Here is a 21,824-nt window from a genome sequence, read left to right as displayed (position 1 = left end):
AGGGCACGAGGGAGGAGGAGGGACATGGGAGTCTGGGAAGAGGCGGAATTTTTTTTTCAATAATAAATAAATAAAATAAAATAAAAAAATAAAAACTTAAAAAATGTTATACAATGCAATGGTATACCCAAGGACAAGAAATTGTATTCTATATTTTGCAAGTGTTCCATTAAAGTCAGTGTGAACAGTTTTACTGGTGTGATGGTTTATGCTGATTGTCAAATTGATTTGGTCCAGAGTCCTTTAGCGTGTTTGTGAGAGATTGTATTCTTGTGAGAGACTGTTTAGATTGGTTTAATTGAAGTGGAAAGGTCCATTTTAACTGTGAGTAGCACCACTGCTTGGGCTGGTCCTGAACTGCATAAGTGGATAGGTGAATTGAATGCTGGCATTTACTCCGTCATGATGGACCATGTGCTGCCACTGTGAGCCAAGACAAACTTTCCCCTTCTGAATATGCGTGGTCAAGTGTTTCATCACAGCAACAAGTCAAGGAACTACTAGAGGAGAACTGAAGATGGTTCAGAAGAGTGGTGTGCTAATTTGTTTCATAATAAACTTGTTATTGTATTTCTACAGTAAATGACTGATTTCTCTGGAAAGATGGTCTTTAATTTGTTTTATTTTCAGATTAAAATAAAGCTAAGTATAAAAAGTGCTATATTACATATAAATTTATGGAATATATCATTTCAAGAATTTTGTTTGTTTAAAAATAATATAAACAAGATTTACTTAGGACATAGTTTTAATGTATTATAACTAAAAATGTCATTGTAATGGGCTTAAATACAGTAATACTTTAGCTTTTCAGAAATACATTTAAACATCAGGCCATATCAGGTGATTGGAAATTCTCTTTGTATATATTCGTTGTTTCTCTGTGTTTTCATTTGAATTTGAGCTAGTTAAATAGTTCTAAGAAGAATATTGTGTGATTCTTCTAGGCTAAATGAAGCAGATTAGTTACATCTCAGGGGAGTGTTTGCAAAGTAATACTGTTTAGTGTTGCCTGGCTCTTGCCTATCTGCTGTTTTTATTTTTATATCACTGAAAGTACATTCCACACCACGGCTTTCTAAAAAATAAAAACCATGCCTCCAGCAAAGGTACATTGTGTGTGCTTCAGCACTAAGCAAATTTTCTATCTATAAAATCTATCTCTATGTTCAGTTGTTAAAACCCTAGGAACTGGCAGAATTCATTGGAAAATACATGAGCTCAAAACTTCATCAAAATTAATCTCTTCCATTTAATTTTCATATATTAATGTTTGTGTATTAATATCTCAAACTTAAATAGATTTTAACAAGGTTAGCATGTTAGGCCAGCATTTTATACTAAATTTCTACACTTTCATTGCATTATTAGTTATCTTACTAGTGTATTTATTAAAAATACAGTAAATCAGTTATTTAAAGTCTTCTATTCTGTAGATTTATTTTATAGATCAAAATATTTCATACTTAATTAAAATTTTAAAAAAAGCTAATTTGAACATTTTACCCATATAAACTGGTTTATTTGGTTCAATCTACCTAAGAGAATTTCCCCCAAATATGTCATTTTCAGTTATTGCCTGCATGTGATCAGACAATCTTCATAATAAATACTGTTCTCACAGTGCCACTGTTAGACAGTCATAATTCTCCATATTTTACTGGTGAAAACTAAGCCAAAGCAATTGAGAAATTTATCTGTGATTTTAGGCAAAATAAATGGAAAAATAAGATTTAAAATGAAAAGCAGCCTCACTGGGGAGTAATACAGGAAATCCCACAGGAAAACAGTTTGTCTATTAACCAGTTTTGTGGAATTTTTATCCAAGATATTTACTTTATTTATTACACTTGTTTTTGACAAGAAATGGAGCTAAATGTGTAAAATGACTGTAAGGTTTCTAGCTTCCTGCATTTTTCAGAATAGAGTAAAACCTTGCCCCTCGTTTGCAGATGTAGCAATGAAGGAGTGCCCTCTGCTATTTGGTTGCTGGAGATGTTCAACAAAGACAGGGAGTCTAAACAGCAGAAATTGATTTCCTCACTGTTCTGCAGGCTAACAGTTAAAGATCAAGGTGTTCGTTGGCTTGGTTTCATATGTGTGCCTCTTTCCTTAGGTTGTTTTTCTTTGTTCTGTGTCTTGTGTGGCCCTGAGGACCAATTGGTTTCTTCTTAAAAGAAAATTAATCATATTTTATTAAGGAAGGCTATACTGAAGTCATCTAACCACTTATTAACTTCTTTAAAATTCATCCTCCAAATAAAACTACATCCTGAAAGAAAAACATTATCATGAAGTGGTTGGGTTTCTGTCCTTTACATGGATACAAAGTCTTCCTATGCTGCTATTTGGATGTTTTCATAATCCTGAGCGTTTGACAAGTGATCTTAGTAGACAAGAGGAAGAGCAGCAAAGGTGCTATTTATTGTCACCCTCAAGTGCTGGGACCCTGTGGTAGTTGTTTTTAATTGTCAACTTGACATATGCTAGAGTCATCATGAAGAAGCTCAATCAGGTAGTGTCTAGATCACATGGGTATGCCTGTAAGTAATTTTCTTGACCACCTCCATTGAGGTAGAAAGACCCAGCATGAAAATGAGACATACTCTTCCCTGGTTTGGACTCTTGGATTGTACACAAGTATAAAATGTTGGCTGAGCAAAAAAGCAGGCAAGCATTCATTTCTCTCTATGCTTTTGACCACGAATACAGTTTGAGCAGTTATGTGAAGCTCCTTTCACTGTGACAAGCCAGCACTGATGGACTGTAACCTGGAATTGTAAGTAGAGATAGGAATTTTAAAACATTTTAAAGAGTATGGGGCTTTTAAACTTTGGAATGTATTTTGTGTTTGGAGAGTGAAATTAATATAAGAATTTGGGAATGAATGAGAAAGAAAATATAGTGGAGTAATAATGTGTTTGTGTCCAGCTGACAAATGCTCAGTTATCCATGCAACAGTTACTGAACGGAAAAGGAGTAGGAGTGGGTTGGGGGTGAGGACAGAGAGTTGGGAGGAGGGATTGGAAGTGGAGAAGGGAAGTGAAATGCAGCTGAGGTGTAAAATTGACTAATTAAAAATTGTAGACAACTTTGAGATAGTTTCTTAATTATTGAGTGATTGGGTAAGGTCCAAACCATTGTGGTTGTTTCTAGCTCTGAGAAGATGTCTCTGAATTGTATAAGAAAGCAGACTGACCAAGCCGTGCGTCAATCTAGCAAGCACTGTTATTGCATGTCCTGTCTGGTCTCTGCTTTAATTCCTGCCTCCAGGTTTTCCCCTGGAGTTTCTATCTTGACTTCCCTCATTAGTGAAGCCTGAAGTTTGAAGACAAAACGAAAGCATTCATTCCCAAGGTTGTTTTTTTTTTTTTTTTTTTTTTTTTTTTTTTTTTTTTTTTTTTTTTTTCCTTGAGTCTTATCACATCAATAGAAAAGTAACTAAGACACTGGTCATCATGAGATGAACAATCTTACTACTCCAGAATCCACCTGCCATATATATGACACATTTTGTGTCAGTGCAATGAGACTAAACCACTGTAAACTGAAACTTTCTGAAATCACATCCCAAAATAAACATCCTCCCTTTTAAGTGGCTTATACCAAGTATTTCACCACAAGAACTAAAAGCTGACTAATTTCAAAGATAAGCAAAGAAAGTTGAGGGAAGATCTGATTATATTGCCTCATGTGCTTTCATCCAATCAGTTTGTCATGTTCTTCTGGCAGTCACGTTGGTAAGGCTCTAACATCACTAGTGTGTAGCTCTTGATATTATTAGAGATACAATCTCATAGCAAACTCCCTGATCCCCTGACTCTTATGATATTTTATTTCTCTCCTATCATATTTCCTTAGCCATAGGTGCCGGTATGTTTTGTAAATATATACATTGAGGCTGGGCTCCACAGTTCTGAATTTTAATAGGTTGTAGTTTATTGTAGTAGTTGCTATTATGCAAATAACTATAGGCAACCGAGGGAATCTGGGAACAGGAGAGGTGGCCTTCCCAAAGAAGAGCACACAAATTTATTGTCCAGTTTCAGATGGTCAACCATGAAATCATACACACGAGCTGAGAAGGTTATGTTCAGGAATATAAGTATATACATACATTCATGCAATAAATATTAGTGAAAAGGGAGGCTATGAATTTGAAGGAAAGTGGGGAGGGTTACATGGGAGAGTTTGAAGGGGAGAGTGAGAAGGGGGAAATGAGGAATTAAGTTATAAGCGCAAACAAAGGAAGAGGAGGAGAAGAGGTGGTGGTGGTGGTGACAACATACAGGCAATTACAAGTGAAATCAAGACTCTAGTATTTCCTTCTATTGTCCTACAATCTCTGCAACTGCAGAGAGTTTCACAGGTTACCTGAGACCAACACTGTTATACTCCAGTTTATATACGGTCCTGAGAACAGCTATAGGATGTACTGGAATGAAATAGCCTAAGCTAAGAAAGGGAGTGGAGCAGCCTGAGCTCTCTTCCAGGTCTTCCCTGAAAGTGGCTTATCCTTTGACACTTGAGCCCAATGAGACATAAAACCCAGGGTGAACTGCTCGCCGTAGTGTCTCGGCTGCAAAGCAAATGGAGCATGCACAGATGAGACTCCATCTGCCCTGAGCAGCTTTCCTGAGCCTGGGGACTGACTCACAATGAATCCCAGGTTTGCATTGGTCCTTGTTGCCAATCTGTAAATAATAAGTTCATAACCATTACACAATAAGCCTGCTGTGTAGTAGTTTTGTGTTTGTCTCTGGATTCACAATGGAAATGATTATGAAATCAGAATTAAGTCCTTTGTTACTCAATCAGAAATTTGCAAGCAAAGGGACTGTGAAGAACACATTTGCTTTAGATGTCTAGATGTTTTTACCAAGGAGAAGATGAGTAATTTTAATTATCAGATATTTCATCTCAAGGTAGCTGTAAATGAAGCAACTCTATTAGGTTATTAAACCATTCAATTTTGTCACAAAAATTTTCTGAATTTGTGATCCATAGAAAGTTTCCCTTTTATTTTTAATTTAAAAGATGCAAGCAAACGAACTCCATTCATCTTATTTTATTTATATGTTAAAATTGCTCTGGGCAAATTTTTTCAATGGAAAATATGAAATGAGATGGAAAACTTTAATGAGCCAAAGCAAAATTTCTTGAAAAGAAATAGAACCTATGGGGGTTCTTTCATTCCTTTTTAAAAAATACATCCCATCAGGTGAACCATGATAGAATTGCAAAATAGAGGCATGAGATGCTTCCCAGAGATCAGGTATGAGGTATTAAGTCAAACTATAAGTGGACTGCAATGATTCCAAGCTAACTTTCCACCCTGTTCATATTTTACCCCTTTCTCTTGCAGTGTGGGTATTAATTCCCTCATAGGAGAAGGTGCAGACTGATTTCCTATGCTCTCATCAAATTCATTCACTTACAGTAAACAGATTTTCTGGGTTTTAAGTGGCATATATTAGTGAATGCTTATTTTCTGGAAGGGCTGATGGTGAGAGGGTGTTAGTACAAAAGCGTAGATTATCTCTTGTGGAAAAAGGAAATTATCAGTCAACTTTCTGCCATTGCTTATACTTTACTCACGGTATGTTTGTGAAGACATTTCCCTGTGAATTTCTCACAGGAAAGAACTGGGGATTGAATACAGAACCTAGCACATTCTAGGCTAACACTCTACCACTTAACTATATATCCACAGTTATCTTTTACTTTTTAGTTTGAAACGGGATCTAGCTAAGCTGACACACTGAAGTTGAGTTCACTCTACAGAAAACTCAAGCAGGCTTTTTTTCCCTGTGATCTTCATGTCTCAGTCTCCTGAGAACAAGGGTTGGTAGTTATGCATACCGGGTCTTATGTGAATTTAATTTTGAGCATAAATGCCAGAAGTCTACTAATTTAAACTGATATTTGTATTTGTACAGAGTCATTTGGTGTGAAAAATGAATGGTGCTTTCAGAAAAAGCAAAGACCAGTGGCACATAAAAGGAATCTTAAAAGCATGGAAATATAAAAATTGAGTATTATTTTAGAGACACAGTCTCACTATGTTACTCAGGATGGCCTCCAATTTGATATTCTCTTGCCTCAGTGTAAATGTTGGGATTGTAGGTTTGCTACATCATGTCTGATGTTAGATAATTATTGTTAAGCATCTTTCTCAAGATATCATTTACAAACCATAAAATTTGTGTATTTCAAGTGTACTTTGCTTGTCAATATATTTTCGGAATTGTCTAATACTCTAAATTTTTTTTCTTTTGAGACAAGGTCTCACTGTGTAGGCATAGCTTGTCTGGACCTCACTATGTAGAAACTAGTAGACTAGGCTGGCCTCCAACTGCCTTCCTTGTACTAAGATTAAAGGCATGCACCACCACCCTGAGCCATAATTTAATTTTAAACATTTAATAATCTTCTAAAGAAACTCTATGGGTTTGAGTAGACATTCCCACTTCACTATCCCGAGTCACAGGTGGCCACTCTCCTCCTGTGTGTGTCTTTGGATTGTTGGCTTTTAGCATTTGTGGATCTTGAGTTATGCTACCCTTTTTCTGTTACCCAGGTCTCTGTTCAATGACGCTTTTGAAGACCATCAAGGTTATAGCAGGTACTGCTATTTCACTGCCCGTTTCTATTCCATTGTAGAGACAAGCCACATTCCCCCCTACTTATCAGCTGATAGCTATTTTAGATACTTCCACTTGAACATAATATTCCATTTTGAACTTATTATTTTTCCACTAAGATTAGATAATTAGATGTGGATGAAATTGAACCTGTAACATTTTGTCACTAGAATTCCAATGTCTTGCTTAACAATATGGTTTGCCTCAAGCTCATGAATAAATTACTCCTTTTTCTAAGAGATTTGTTGTTTTAGTTTTTGGGTTTAGGTCTCGGACCACCTGGCTTAAAATTGGGGTATGACAGGAGGTAGTGGTTCAATGTCATTCTTCCTATGCCTATAGTAAAGAGTAATTTGCAATCAATGTCCTGCAGTGTTATCATTTGTCTAAGAACACTTTGCAGTTCTCATTACAGGTATGAAAATGTGGATGTGCAGCTCAGGAACCATTTTGTTTTGGTAATGAAACATATTATGCCCTTACTCCATGAAAGGAACTTTATTCTTACTCTTTTCCTAGGAATTACAATATTCAAAGGATAACTTTATACTATGGGGTTAATGTATTTAAAATATTTTTGCAGTATATATGTAGTTTAGAGAAGAAAATTAGATACTTTAGCCCTGGACTGTGAAAAGAAGGCATATGGTTGTCTATTTTCCTTCTGTGATTAATATGAAAGTCTATCTATAAGAAATTATTTATTGACTCTCTGATCATGGCGAACAATGAGGACTGATGAGAAGCCAAGGTCAATGGCAAGGGGTTTTGATCCTACTTCATGTTCCGGCTTGGTGGGAGCCTAGCCAGTTTGAATGTTCACCTTCCTAGACATGGATTGAGTGGGGAGGTCCTTGGACTTTCCACAGGGCAGGGAACCTTGACTGCTCTTTGGATTGGAGAGGGAGGGGGAGAGGAGTGGGGGGAGGGGGAGAAGAGTGGGAGGAGGGGGAGGGAAATGGGAGGCTGGGAGGAGACGGAAACTTTTTTTTCCCATTCTCAATAAAATAAAAAAAAAGAAAAAAAAGAAATTATTTATTAGCAGAATTATTATTAATGGTACAAACTAGGGGGTTTGGGCAGAACATTCTTGTACATGCTTATCACATCTGTTTTTTACTGAACTCTGTCCTTTCTTCCCAGTCTAAATAAATTCTAGTGTTTACTCTTTTGCTTTCAAATCACTACTTTCAATTTCCCCATGTGTGTGAATACCGTTAACTCGTGAGCATAGCTTATTTTGCATAACGTGATGTTCTTTCCTCCAACCTACTCTGCTGCAAATGAAAGAATTTCAGTTTTTATGCCCATTGTTTATAATAATCTCATTTTCTTTATCCATTCAATTGTTGGTAAACTTCTAAGCTGATTCCATATTGTGGATCATGTGAATGGAGCCACAAAAACATGGCATTCAAGTATCTGAAAAAAGTAGGTTCCCATAGGAAAAATTACATGCCTAGATGCCTCTAAATTATATAGCAAATAAACTCAGAATAGGACCTATCAGATTTGGGGGAAGAAAAGTTATGATATAGTATATGGATAAATATTAAGTGCAAAGAAATGACCATGGAAATGTTGCTATCAGACAGATATCATACTTGATAGTTAAATGAGTGTCTGCAGTCATTTTTCAGTGATTAAAATTTATTTTCATTAAAATGGTGAGAATTGTAAATTTAAATTAATATCTGTGAATTTCAATTTTAAAGACATTTCGTGTGGGATCAGATATCGAAACGTTCATAATACAAAGGACTGAAACACCTTGAGTTGGTAGGTTAGGCTGGCTTTAACCTCTAGTGCCCGAAATGACTGCTTTTTTTTTTTTTTAACTAATGTTGTTTTATTATGCAAACTCAGACCTTTAGCAATGCATTGTCCTTTGGAGTGGAAATATGCAATGGCCTTTTGATCTTCAGTTGGTTTTGGGTGATTTCCAGAGTCACTACTAGATTGGAGTGTGTCAGAGGATAAAGGAACCAAATAGCATTGCCTCCCTAAAGAGGAAGGACTTGCCTCACATCTGTTCTGAATTTTAAAAAGTTTTGGTTTCTTTTCTACATTTAGTTAAGAAGTAGAGTAAGATATTCTCCAAGTGTAAATATAAGATGCTTCAAATGAAAAACTCTAAGTTTCCTGCTTCGATATATATGGTAAATTTTTGTTTGGAACCTTGGTGAATAACAGGGAGTCTTCTATTTTGATTGCCAGTTTTGCTGTTATATCATAGGTGGCAATGTTGTCTTTACAAGGCTTGATTAAAATACAGTTTGTGAAATGAAAGCACATCACCTTTATTAATTTGAAATTCATGACTTTACAGTTTATAAGAAATTGTTCTTCAAATTTAAATTTATGTTGCACATTTTTCTAGGTTTTAGTATCTATATCAATTGTTCCCAGAGGATAGTAGTTACAAAGTTTTAATAATAACATACCAAAGTTTATTTGGACATCTTGTGACTGATTGCATTTTATTTAATCCTGAATTATGTGACAGTTGAACACACAGAAATCCCATAAAGATAGAAAATTGGATACTATGATATGTATGCAAAAGACAAAGATAATTTAAAAAGACATTTAAAAAAATGGTACTGAGCTCAGTTTCTGGGCTGGGGACTGCATGTAAGTGCGGTTCATATGTTCAGTGAGATGCTGGTAGAAAAAACTAATTTTTTCTTTATGAGCAGTTATTAATTGGAGATAGTTTCTGGGTTGGGGGTGCTTGTGTCTACTTTCTCTGCTGCTCTCAAAAATATTCTTTGTTCTTCTTGCTTCAATTCTACTTGGAAGGCTTTGCCTTGAGTTTTCTAGTTAAATTGTTGCTTTTCACCATCCTCATTTATGATTGAGTCTTTTCAGTCTTTCTCTTTACTGAATTCCATCTTCAAACCCAACTGATAGTATCTAAAAATACAACTTCTGAACCTAAGGCTCAGGGGACATTGTAGAAGATGGAGGAAACAGATTTTAAGAGACAGAGGAACAGGAAATTTGTTATGAGATTGTGTCATTTAGAGATACCAGAAAATGGATACCCATGAATTGGAGATAATATGGCTGCCTAAAAATGACCAAACAAGGTCCACTCCAATCGAGATGCTTATGTGGAAGAGCAGAAGGTCAGAAGTCCTCAAGACAAAGAACTACAGGCGGTAAGGAATCCAGAGTCAGAGAGTCCTCTTTGGAAGAGGACACCAATTGTCATAGAATAGTAAATGGTCAGCCCTGAAAACACTTACATTCTAGTAACATACAGATTGAGTAGATAGTATTTAGAAGTGTGTGTGTGTGTGTGTGTGTGTGTGTGTGTGTGTGTAACAATATTTAACAAAAAAGAGTCTGTGAATTTGAGAAAGAGGAAGGGCTGGGGAGTTGGAGGAAAAAGAGGGAAGGGAAGAAATGAGGTATTTACATATAATCTTAAAATATAAAAAATTAAAAATAAAGAAAATCAACATTATAGGCTGGGAAGTTTTAAAATGTATAATAATTATGTACATTATATATTGCATGATTCAATTGCCAGAATCAAAGAAGTGCAAGCATGACAAATATTTGAGGCAATTAGAAATTTCTAAAATTAATGACACAACCACAGATTTAGAAAAATAACAGAATATTAAGTTAGATAAATATGAAAATCTATACCTTGTACATCACCTGAAAACTGCAGAAAACCAAAGAAAAGGAGAAAAATCATTTAAAAAATGATATACAACTGAAAATACATAATAATTTCCATGGAAGTTGTGCAAAATGTCAGAGTTCTTTAATAGAAAGAAAATATATTTGTCAGAAAATTTGCATGAAGATATTAGAGCACCAAAAAAGAAATAAAATTTCAATCAACTAAATAAACAATAACTGATCAACTATTATTTTAATTGACCAAAAATAGAAATTTATCATCATATCATTAAAAACATATCAAGTAACCATTACCTATGGCAAGTTAGATAAATGTCTGCAGTCATCATGGATATAAGGAAAGACTGAATATCCTTATTATTACACTCAAAGCAGATTAGTACTATTTGAGAATAGATTAGATCAGTTAGTATCCATTGTACCTCAAGGAAATCATTATACAGGTTTCAGTGAAAGATGTAGAATATAGATGGCAAAGGAGAATTATATGAAATCCTCCATTAAAATCTAGGAAGATAGCAATAGAGACAAAAAGTAAATATGAAAAACGTCAAACAGTTAAACAAATAAATGGAGTAGACTAATTAACCAAACAATGTTTAATATTAAATTGAAATGGGCAAAATTCAGAGTGAAGACAAAAGTTATCATGGTTTATATATTTAAAAATAGATGATTCTACCATATTTTAAAACTTACTTTTAATGTAGTAACTCATATAGATTAAAATTTTTAAAAATTAGGTGAAGTACAACAGACTAATATTAAGTGAAAAAGTGAGTCACTGTATCAGGTTCATTAGAGTAGGCTTAAGATTCAAGATTAGTTGGACATAAAGAAAATTTCAGAAAGAAAATCAACTCTCCAAGAAGATATAACACTTAGCATATATGAATCCAAACTCCAAGTGTCTTCTGTCATTTTTACAATAAGAAACCTAAAACATGCTTTAGAACATTTTATAATATTAGAAGATAGGTAAAACACATTTTATGTTTAATTTCTATAATTTTTTTTTGCATATTTGCCATTTACAACCCAGCATCAATTTCTACCATCAGTTAAATTCTTCCGGCAACCATGCCAACTCCATACAGTCTCGTAAGCAGCCCATACTGTGCTCATTTTGCTCTACTTCATGTGTGCTTTCCTAGAAAATAAATCCCCGGTTCCTCTGCATCAATACACTTAACCTGTCCGTCTTACAAAATCTACGGAGCCTGAGATTTGTATGAATTAATCGCTGTGCTCTCTGTGTTCTCAGAGGGATGGCAGTTAGTTCCCACTGGACTTGCTCCACTGCGGTAGGCATTTCTTCAACATTCTCTTAGACTGGTAGTCCCCGGTGCAGAGGAGCTCATAGTATATCATTTTAAATCCTCTGCTTTAATTAGAACATTCTGCTCTCTGCCGAAGAAGATGAGTTCCCTGTACACACAGCAGATTCAATACTGTGCTTTTGTGTAGGTTAGTTCTCTGTAATTTTGGTTATTTGATTCTTCTCACGAGCTTATAGACATCTGCTAGTCATGATCTTGCTCAACTATGAAGTTCCTTTCTTCTGGGTGTTTTATAATCTTAGCATCTAGATCTATGTTCAGGTTTATGATTGATCTGAAATTATTTTTGCCTGATGTGTCAAGGGAAGGAGATTTAGTTCCTCCTTCATTCTCTTGTTCAGTGAGACTAATAAAGCCTTGCTGAAAAGATTTTTCTTCCCTATTGAATTGCATTGTTGCCTGTCAAAATAATCTAATTACATTTCTGCAGAGCTATTTTTGAACTCCTTTAAAAATATGTATTGAGATTATAATACAATTACATCATTTCCCCCTTCCCTTTCCTTCCTCCAGCCTCTTCCATATACTTTACTGTTTCTTAAATACATGATGTGGTTTTCATTACTGCATAAATTTAATTACTAAATATTTATGCCAACATCCTCAGTCATATGATATTACTTGCATGCATATATTGATCTTTGGTATTAGCGAGCATGTTCTTCTTTGAGGAAGACTATTTCTCACACTCTCAGCATTTCTTAATTGCCTGTAGTTCTTTGTGCATGGCTGGGGCCTCCCTAGCTTTTCCCCATCCACTTTCATGTGCCTATTGTTGTCCGCGTTCAGCTCATGGTTAGGCAGTCATGTTTGTGAGATTTCACGAATGAAGCTTCTGACATTCTTAGGAGACACAGTCTCACAGTAAAATCCCAGGTGGTCTGGGTAATTTTTTTTTCACCATCTTTTGGTTCCTCCTCTTCAATGAGCACTTGGACTTAGATGTTGTATTGTACACCTACCCTTTGGGACTCAGCTCTGAAACACTGCATTTTGATCAGTTATGTTTTTCTGCAATGGTCTACATCTGTGGACTCCCATTTGTCTCACTGATACATTGGTTCAAATTATGCCCATATCACAGACTTGGCTCTAAAAGTTTTAAAGTAAGTATGGAGTTTAAATGCAAATTATTGTGGGGGTGTTTGTATTCGTTTGTTTTGTGTGTCAACTTGACAGAAGCTAGAGTCATCAGAGAGGAAGGAGCCTCAGTCGAGGAAATAGCTCCATGAGGTCCAGCTGTAAGGCATTTACTCAATTAGTGATCAACAGAGGAGGGCCCAGCCCATTGCAGGTGGTGCTAGCCCTGGGCTAGTGTTCTGGGTTCTATAAGAAAGCAGACTGAGCAAGCCAGGAAAAGCAATTCAGTAAGCAGGTTTCTTCAATAGCCTCTGCATCAGTCCCTGCCTCCAGGTTTCAATCCTGCTTGAGTTTCTGTTCTCAATTTCTCCAGTGATGTCCTATGATCTGGAAGTGTAAATCAAACATATCATTTCCTCCATAACTTGCTTTTTGGTCATGGTGTTTTGTCACAGCAATAGAAACTCTAAGACAGAGTTATTACAATTTTACTTTTTATATATTTTTTTAATTTTATGAATAATATTTTTAGTTTTAAAAAGTTTTCCTAATTTTGGATCCTAAATTCATTTTTATTTTATGATAATTCAATTGTTTTATTTTTATGATTTTTACAATTTTTCCTGTGTACAGTGTTTTGGCTGCACAGATGTCTGGGTACCATACACATGCTTGGTACTCTTGCAAGTCAGTAGCGTTATCATGTTATTTAAAATAGTGTTACAAAAGGCAGTGAGCTACATGTGGGTGCTCAGAATCAAACCTCTGTCTTTTGGAAGAACAGCCAGTGCTCTTAATCCCCGAGACATCTCTCCAACTTTCTGAAGCTTTTTTCTTTAATTAATGAACATTGTTTTGTCTCAGGCTTTTTCTGTTTTCTTTTTGGCAGATGTTAAATATCCATGTGATTTATCTCCTTTATTATTATTATTGTTTTTTATTAAGAATTTTTTAAATTCAATTTTTTTTCATTTTACATAGCTATCTCTATACTTACTCCCTCCACCCCTCCCACTTTTTACTCCTTCCCCTCCCCCAACCTCCCTATCCACTCCTTGAAAAGTGTAAGGCTTCCCATGAGAAGTCAACAAAGTTTGACACTTCACTTTGAGGTAAGACTACGGTCCTCCATATATGTAAGCTGAGTAAGGCATCCCTCCTAAAAAAATATGCTCCAAATGCCAGTTCAAGTGCTAGGGATAAATACAGCTCCCATTGCCAGTGGCCCCATAGATTGTTCAAGCCTCACTCACAACTGTTCCCCACATTCAGTGGGCCTATTTTGGTCCTATGCAGGTTTGCCTGCTATCAGAAGAGAGTCAGTGAGCTCTCACTAGCTCAGATCAGCTGTTTCTTTGTGTATCACCATCATGGGCTTAAACCCTTAAACACCATGTGTATCTCCCTCTCATGGTCTCAGGTAGTGCTTTGCTGTAGCTCTCTGTAGCTGCTTCCATCAATTGCTGGTTGAAAGTTCTATGATGACAATTAAGGTAGCCATCATCGATCTGAATACAGGGAAGAACAGTTTAGGTGTTTTCACCACTGCTGCTAAAGTCTAGTTGGGTTATCCTCGTGGATTACTGGGAATTTCTCTAGTGCTATGTTCCTTGATATCCCTTTAATGGCTCCCTCAATCAAGTTATCTCTTTCCTTTCTCTCCCCCGCTTAAGGAATTACTCAATATCCTTAGCCACCAGAAAATTCAAATCAAAACAACTCTGAGCTATCAATCTTACACAGGTCAGAGTGGCTAAGGAACTTGTTATGGAATTTGCCTTCAATTTGATTCATAGTGATATACAGATTAATAGAAATGGGATAAGGAGAATGATGCCAGAACTTTACCCAGTAATTCACAGCATCATGGTGAGATATAGATGAATAGTAATGGTTTAATTTAAGGTGTAAGAGTTAGTTAATAAGAAGCCTGAACTAATAGGCCAAGCAGTGTTATAATTAATGTAGTTAGTTTCTCTGTTATTATTTGGACCTGGGCAGCCAGGAAATGAATGAGCAAACTCCATTTTTAAAAACACAAGTGATAGCTTATGCTCGAGAGGGTTCAGAATAAGGTGAACACTCCTTCATTTCTAGTGGGGTGCAGTTTCTCAGAAAATTGGGAATCCAATCTACCTCAGGACCCAGAAATGCCACTCTTGTGCATATACCCAAAGGATTCACACTCATACCGCAAGGACATTGACACAACTGTGTTCATAGCAGCATTGTTACTAATAACCAGAAACTGGAAACAACTTAGATGCCCCTCAGCTGAAGATTGGATAAAGGAAATGTGGTACATTTACACAATGGAGTACCACTCAGCAGTAAAAAACAATGACATTTTGAAATTTGCAGGCGAATGGATGGAACAAAAAAAAATCCTGAGTGAGGTAACTCTGACCCAGATAGACAAACATGGTATGTACTCACTCATAAGTGGATACTAGATGAAAAGCAAAAGATAACCAGTCTATATTGTGTGAGCCCAGAGAAGCAAAGTGTAGGAGCAGAGAGTTGCTTGTTGGTTCCTGGACACTCAGCCCCAAAATAATCACACAGAAACTGTATTAATTAAATCACTACTTGGCCCAGTAGCTCTAGGTTCTTATTAGATTAGTCTTATATATTAATTTAAGCCATTTCTATTAATTTGTATATCACCACTTGTCTGTGGCTTACCAAAGTTTCCAGCAACTGTCTCCAGTGACTCCATGTCTTCTCTGTAACTCCACCTTCTTTCTCCCATGCTATAGGCCAAGCCAGTTCTTTATTCATTAACCAATAAAAGCAACACATAGACAGAAGGACCTCCCATACTAGCAAAGTAACAAAGAAAACCCTAAGAGAGACATGCGTGGCTCTCCCTGGGAGGGGGAAACAGACAAGACCTCCTGAGAAAATTAAGGGGGTGGAGAGAAGGAACTATAGAAGGGGAGGGGCAGGGAGAAGGAAAGGGATGAGGAGAACATGAGGGAGTGGGATGCTCAGGAGGGGGATAGGACAGTGAGGGAGAAAAAAATGAAAGAGAACCTTTATATTTTTTTTAACATGGTGGGTTATATTAATTGTTTTCTACATGCACGTTTATAACCTTGAAGCCTGACATATTATCACAGGATCACAGGCTTCTGATAATTTGTTTCCTTTCTCTTTCTCTCTCTCTCTCCTCTTTACTTTAGAACACTCACTGTTAACCTACCTTGACATTCACTGATTATTTCTTCTTCAGCTTAATTCAACTATGAGACGCACTTTGTATTACAAATCATATGTTCTTTTTTATTCCTTAGTTTTGAAAATGAATACACCAGACAGAGTAACAAGTTTCACTTTTGTATTCTCATACATAGTTTGCATTGGTCTTGCCCCACTCCTTATCTGAATCTCCCCATCCCCCCACCACTTCACCTTGCTATTTCCATCTCTCTTCAGCATCCCGGTTCTCTGCCCACGTCACATGCCTACTGCCACCTTCTTGTCTTTCTAACTCCTCTCCCTGCGGCTCTTCCCTAAGATCTTTCTTTCTACTCTCATGTGCCCTTGTTAGTGCTACAATTATGACCATATCCAGACTCAGAAAGAAAAATCAGAGTTTCCACCATCTTTTAGTTTCACTTGCTGAGAGTTGTCGTCTTTTTATCCCTACTTTCTGTATGTTCCAATCTGTACTTATCTAGAGTAGTTATTTTTAACATCGATGTTCAACAGTTCCCACATGTCACCTGCCTATGAGTTGAAGATTTTTTTTTTGGTTTGTTTGCTTCTCCCTTGATTATAGGGTCAAGTTTAATTGATCATTTGCAGTACTTGTTCAATCACTGAACAGCAGATACTGTGTGGAACAAGAAAGAGTACCTTGCCTTATTGTCCTATTTGTTTCTAGGAGCATATGAAGCTGTTTCTACCTGATGGCAGGAGTGTAAAATTCATCAATTTGCATTTTGCTAAATGTTGAAAATAGACATTAACTGATTTACAGCTCTAAAATTAAGTTCATTTCTGATTGGCAGTGAGCTTTCTGCTATTTGGCTGAAGCTTGTTATTCAAAAAGTTTCATTTTAGTCCGAATTTTAATGTAGATCCCCCAGGGCTCCAGATGGAAGGGTCCCTCTTGCAGTTTCTGGTCTCTGGCACTATTAGAACAGCAGTACAGTTTTTTTCACTTTGTGTGCTTTTTCCACTTTTCAGAAAATCTTGAGTGCTCACTTCAGCAAATCCAAGACATAAGATCAGGACATTTTCTAGGAAAAGGAAGTGTTTGTTGCATTTGACTTCAGTTTCTCCTGCTGATTTCTCGGCCTCTATCTCTCCTGACCCCTTCTCAAGCAGATACAGGCTCTAGGTGTTAGACAGATCTCTTCAGGCTCAGACCTAAGTCCGGAGCTGGTGAAGGGAACTCATTGCCTGTGGTGGCCTCTGGGAAAATCAATTCAGGTTATCTGGCAGCTGTCAACTTTGGTAATATAGATGGGTAGACTTGACAGTTTTCAAATTTATTTTGGTGTTATTACATAGGAAAGTAATTTATTTTTTTCTATGCCCAAACAAGAATTTAGGAACATGCTTTGTAGTGTTGTAGTGAACTCTCAACTGTCTCCTCTGGTTGCTCTTCGCATGTTAGTGTGGTGGACTCAATAGATCCAGTTATGTTTCAAAATAGATAAATCATATGTTCAATACATTTACATTGCCAGTATCATAAACAATTTCTGAAAAATTTCCACTAGGGAAAATATACATATTTTAATAAAATAAATGAATTGATACAGCATATAGAAACTCAAATCCTGTTTATTAACATGGTATAAAGCTATATCAAAAGAAAACAATAAAGGGAGAAAAGATAAAAGGGAAAATTACACTTATAACCCAGAGGAGAACCAAGGACTGACAAGAAAGGCTTTCGACAGGCTCACAAATGGATGGAGATTGATTCGTATTTCAAAGATGAAATTCAAAATGATAAGACAGGTGCAATCTGCATGTGGTATGAAGGTCACTGGTAAGGATTCCAGTTTTTAGCAGACCTAAATTTGCGATAGTATGCCCCATGATTAATAAAGGGTAGACATTTATTATTTAAAAGGTAATCTATTAAAACACACTTTTTCAAAAACAGCACAGGGATATATAAGTATTCATTAGAACTACAATAAAGACAGCATTAGAGAAATCTACAGTGTACAGACAGTAAATGATGCTCTGCTTTGTATGAGCTACTATTCCAATGGCTTTTGCCTTCTGATCACACTGTACCCATTGCAAGCACAAAGCACATAAACCTCCACTTAACACCTCCGCAACCAATATTCATGAATTGGTGGGCATAGATCTGTAGTTTCCTTCACGACGTTATCTCTAACATAGAGGCTGGTGAGATGTTTCAGTGGTGAAAGGTGGCTACAGCTAAAAGAAGCCTAAGTGAGTTCGATCTCCAGGACTCATTTGGTGGGAGGAAAGAACTGGGTCCCAGAAATTATACCGTGACATCAAGGTGTGAATTGTGGCAAGCATGCAAGCACACACACACACGTGCACAAACATAAATATAATTTTATAAAATAAAATTTTTTTCAAGTATTGGTCACAGTGACAAAAAGCCATTATTGTTTTACTTGTCACACTCTTATTTTGTTTTTCATGTATCTGAAACTATAAACAGCTTTGTGATAACTTTTTCTGTTTATACGGTGTTAGAAACTGATAATTATATTCCAATGAGCTAAACTTGTAGAATGAAATTGCTTATCCTGTGCAAATTAATTGTTGCTAAATTTATTATCAAAGAGAAATAATAATTACAAGCTCACTGAAAATGTAGAGGGTCTTATATCCCTGCCAAGAAAAATAGATGTCGTTATCCTGCTTTAATCTTTTGTACTTTGGCACATGCAAAATGACTGCTTATGAATGTTTTATTATATGATCTCCTATTGAGATATTTTAGCATTTTTGTGTTTTCCTCTTTGAAATCACCAGCATGTAACCTTTATTTGTCTTTTTCATAGCTACATTTCTTATTAATTTTGAAACTTGATGTATATTACAGTTAAGTATTATTTTATTTATTGATATTTATTGAGCTCTACATTTTTCTCTGCCCTCCTCACTGCTTCTTCCTTCCCCTTTAACTCTTTCCCAAGGTCCCCATGCTCCCAATTTACTCAGATCTTGCTTTTTTCTACTTCCCATGTAGATTGAATCCATGTATGTCTCTCTTTGGGTCTTCACTGCTGTCTAGGTTCTCTGGGATTGTGATTTGTGGGCTACCTCTTTTGCTAGACATTGGTTCATATACGGACTCATTGTTCTATTCTATTGCTTATCTTTTATATTGTTCAACAGTGATTGCCTTATGTTCTAACATTAGTTCATTGTCAGTTTCATCTCTTCTAAGGTCTGTGTAATCTAAGGACAGAATACTCATTTTGGTGTCTGACCGCCACCCCCAACATCTTTTAAGTTCTCTTTCTTTACCCATCACATCTGTTTGGACACACCAAAATGTAAACCCATGTGGGCTTTCACTTAGAGCCTGAAAGGCTGCAACAGTTCCTTGAAACTTTCTTCTGGACACATTGCCTAGCCAAAATTAAACTGAAGTCAGCATCCTTGATGCTGCCAGACACTCAGGTCAACTTGTATCTGTGGATATCCAAGATGCCTCAGTTATATAGAAATAATCCCTTTCATTTGAGGACTGTTTGTCTCAGCATACTGTGTATTATTTTTGATATTAGAAGGAATATTGAAGCATAGTTTTAACTGTTAAATACCACTAATTAAATTGTTATTAAATATATTTACCTTCTAATCTTAACTGTTCCTTCAAGGCCCAAGTCTGTTGTCTATTCAATTAGATGTCCATGTTCCACCTGTTGGTTTCTTTATATATTGTACAGTTGTGATTATGTATTTACATTTACTGATGAAGACCAAGGATATATAACATGGACATCTGGAATAGATATCATCAGCATAGTTAAATTTAGTCTTTCTGTAACAAATTTGAATTCTGGTCATAGAAATCTTTATGTTGTATGAAATCTTTTTACTAGTTTTCTTTTATTATTTTATTTTATTACTTTAAAAAAATACCAATCCAAATTCTCATTACCTCCCATCCTCCCACTCACTTCTCCCACCCTCCCACCTCACCCCCTCCAATCCTAAGAAAGGGCAAGGCACCCTGCCCTGTGGAAAGTCCAAGGCACTCTCTACTACATCTAGGTTGAGCAAGGTACACATCCAAAGAGAGCAGGATTCCAAAAAGCCAGTACATGCAGTAGAGAGAAATCCCAGTGCCACTGCTAGTGGCCCCTCAGTCTGCCCCAACTGTCAACCACATTCAGAGGGACTAGTTTGCTCCCATGCTCACTTACTCCCAGTCCAGTTGGAGTTGGAGAGCTCTCATTAGATCAGGCAAATTGTGTCAGTTGGTGAACCCCTCATGGTCTTCACTTCCTTGTTTATACTCTCACTCCTACCTTGTTATGGTGAAGTTCAGCAGTCTTTTTCCTGCAGGATGTCTGGCAGATTCTGCTTTGAAGCATGAATTGTGAAGAACTACCTTGCCTTGTTTTGACAAAATTCATCAGTCACCTTTCTTCATTTCCTGCAGAATATTTGGCAGTTTCTTCATGTGAAGCATGAACTTTGAAGAACTGTCCTACCTTGTTTTGGCAAAGATCAGCAATCTTTTTCCTGATGCTGCCAAGAGTAGATTGGTCTCATTGTCCTGAAAAATCCCTAAATTAACAAAACATTTTAAATGCCATAATCTGCAGGTCTTTGAATGGTTTAAAGACTATCTGTCTCTCCATATAATCTGGAAAGCATACCTAGAATAGCTACAAATGTCATTGTTGTACATGATTAACTACCGCCCTTTGTTTCTTGAATGCCCTATATAGTTCATAATAATAGCTTTCAAAAACTAGAATTTTATGTTACAGTTTTAAATGAATTGCATAGGTATAATACCTTAAACAAGAGAAAAATATATATGCAATATGTTGTAACAAAAATAACCTTGAATTGGTATAGTTGCAGTTTTTCTTAGTTATGATAGAGAGTAAAGTAGGTATAAAACTGTAGATTCAATAAGATAGGATAGATAATAGGGAATTTCCTTTAATTTATCAAAAATAAATGAATGAGAATTCATTACATTGTAAATGTAATTTTTACTTAATAATTGTTCTTATTGTGTCCAGTCTTACTATGTTAAAATAAAAACCTTTCATTTTTTTTATTTAGACAAAAAAGTGGGAATTAAATTTTTTATGAAATCATGAGGCCACCAACACATTTCCAATTAAATGTTGAAAAATTTACTCATTACCTTGTGCTAGAGGGCTTGCAGACACATATGGGATCGGATATGTATGATATACATGATATGAATCTTATTCCTGAATATTTTGTATAACTGAATAAATAATAAACTCAATCCTGTATCATCTGATTTAAAAAAATAAATTATGCATCAAAGTGTTATGTCATTTTTATAAGAAATTGATGGTTTTAAGGTGAGTCAAAGAAGAAGCTTACTATGAATGTAGTAAGCTACTTGAATGAAAACACCTAAAAAGCTGCTAATTACCCAGAACTTTACTGTAGTTGGACAAAGAAAGTAATGGCAATTATTGCCTTGGCAGGTAAAAATTAATAGTTTGTGACTTAAATGCTTCATCATTTTCTAAACTATCTTTGTATTACTTCCTTAAAATTTTGCACTCTTAAAAAAGACTAGTTAGGGTGGGTGCGCCCGCCCACTGAGACGATGGGGCTGATCTAATGGGATCTCACCAAAGCAAGCTGGACTGGGACTCATGGAGCATATGATCAAATCGGACTCTCTGAAATTGTCAGACAAGGAGGGCTGACTGAGAAGCCAAGGACAATGGCACTGTGTTGATATACGGAGCGGCGGCAGGGCTGCATCCCCGGCACTCGGCCGCCCGCATGGCTAGTTTATACCCAGAAATAATTATACGGAAACTGTATTCTTTCAAACACTGCCTGGCCTGGCTAGGTCCAGTTTCTTATTGGCTAGCTCTTACATATTGTTCTAACCCATTTCTAATATTCT

General features: G+C 36.2%; 1 protein-coding gene across 1 annotated transcript in view; it reads right to left on the bottom strand.

The window, feature by feature from the left end:
* Positions 1-4,450: 4,450 nt before the first annotated feature.
* The window catches only part of LOC126499565 (60S ribosomal protein L34-like), a 38,411-nt gene continuing 21,037 nt past the window's right edge, over positions 4,451-21,824 (bottom strand). The window contains exon 2 of the mRNA XM_050138824.1: positions 4,451-4,694. Within this exon, the coding sequence (XP_049994781.1) occupies positions 4,451-4,694 (244 nt within the window). The remainder of the gene's footprint in view (positions 4,695-21,824) is intronic.

The sequence above is a fragment of the Alexandromys fortis genome, unplaced genomic scaffold (genome assembly GCF_014885135.2).
Source record: "Alexandromys fortis isolate MF-2015 unplaced genomic scaffold, M_Fortis_MF-2015_v1.1 scaffold_35, whole genome shotgun sequence".
Classification (NCBI taxonomy): Eukaryota; Metazoa; Chordata; class Mammalia; order Rodentia; family Cricetidae; genus Alexandromys; species Alexandromys fortis.
This window is presented reverse-complemented; position numbering and strand designations above follow the sequence as displayed.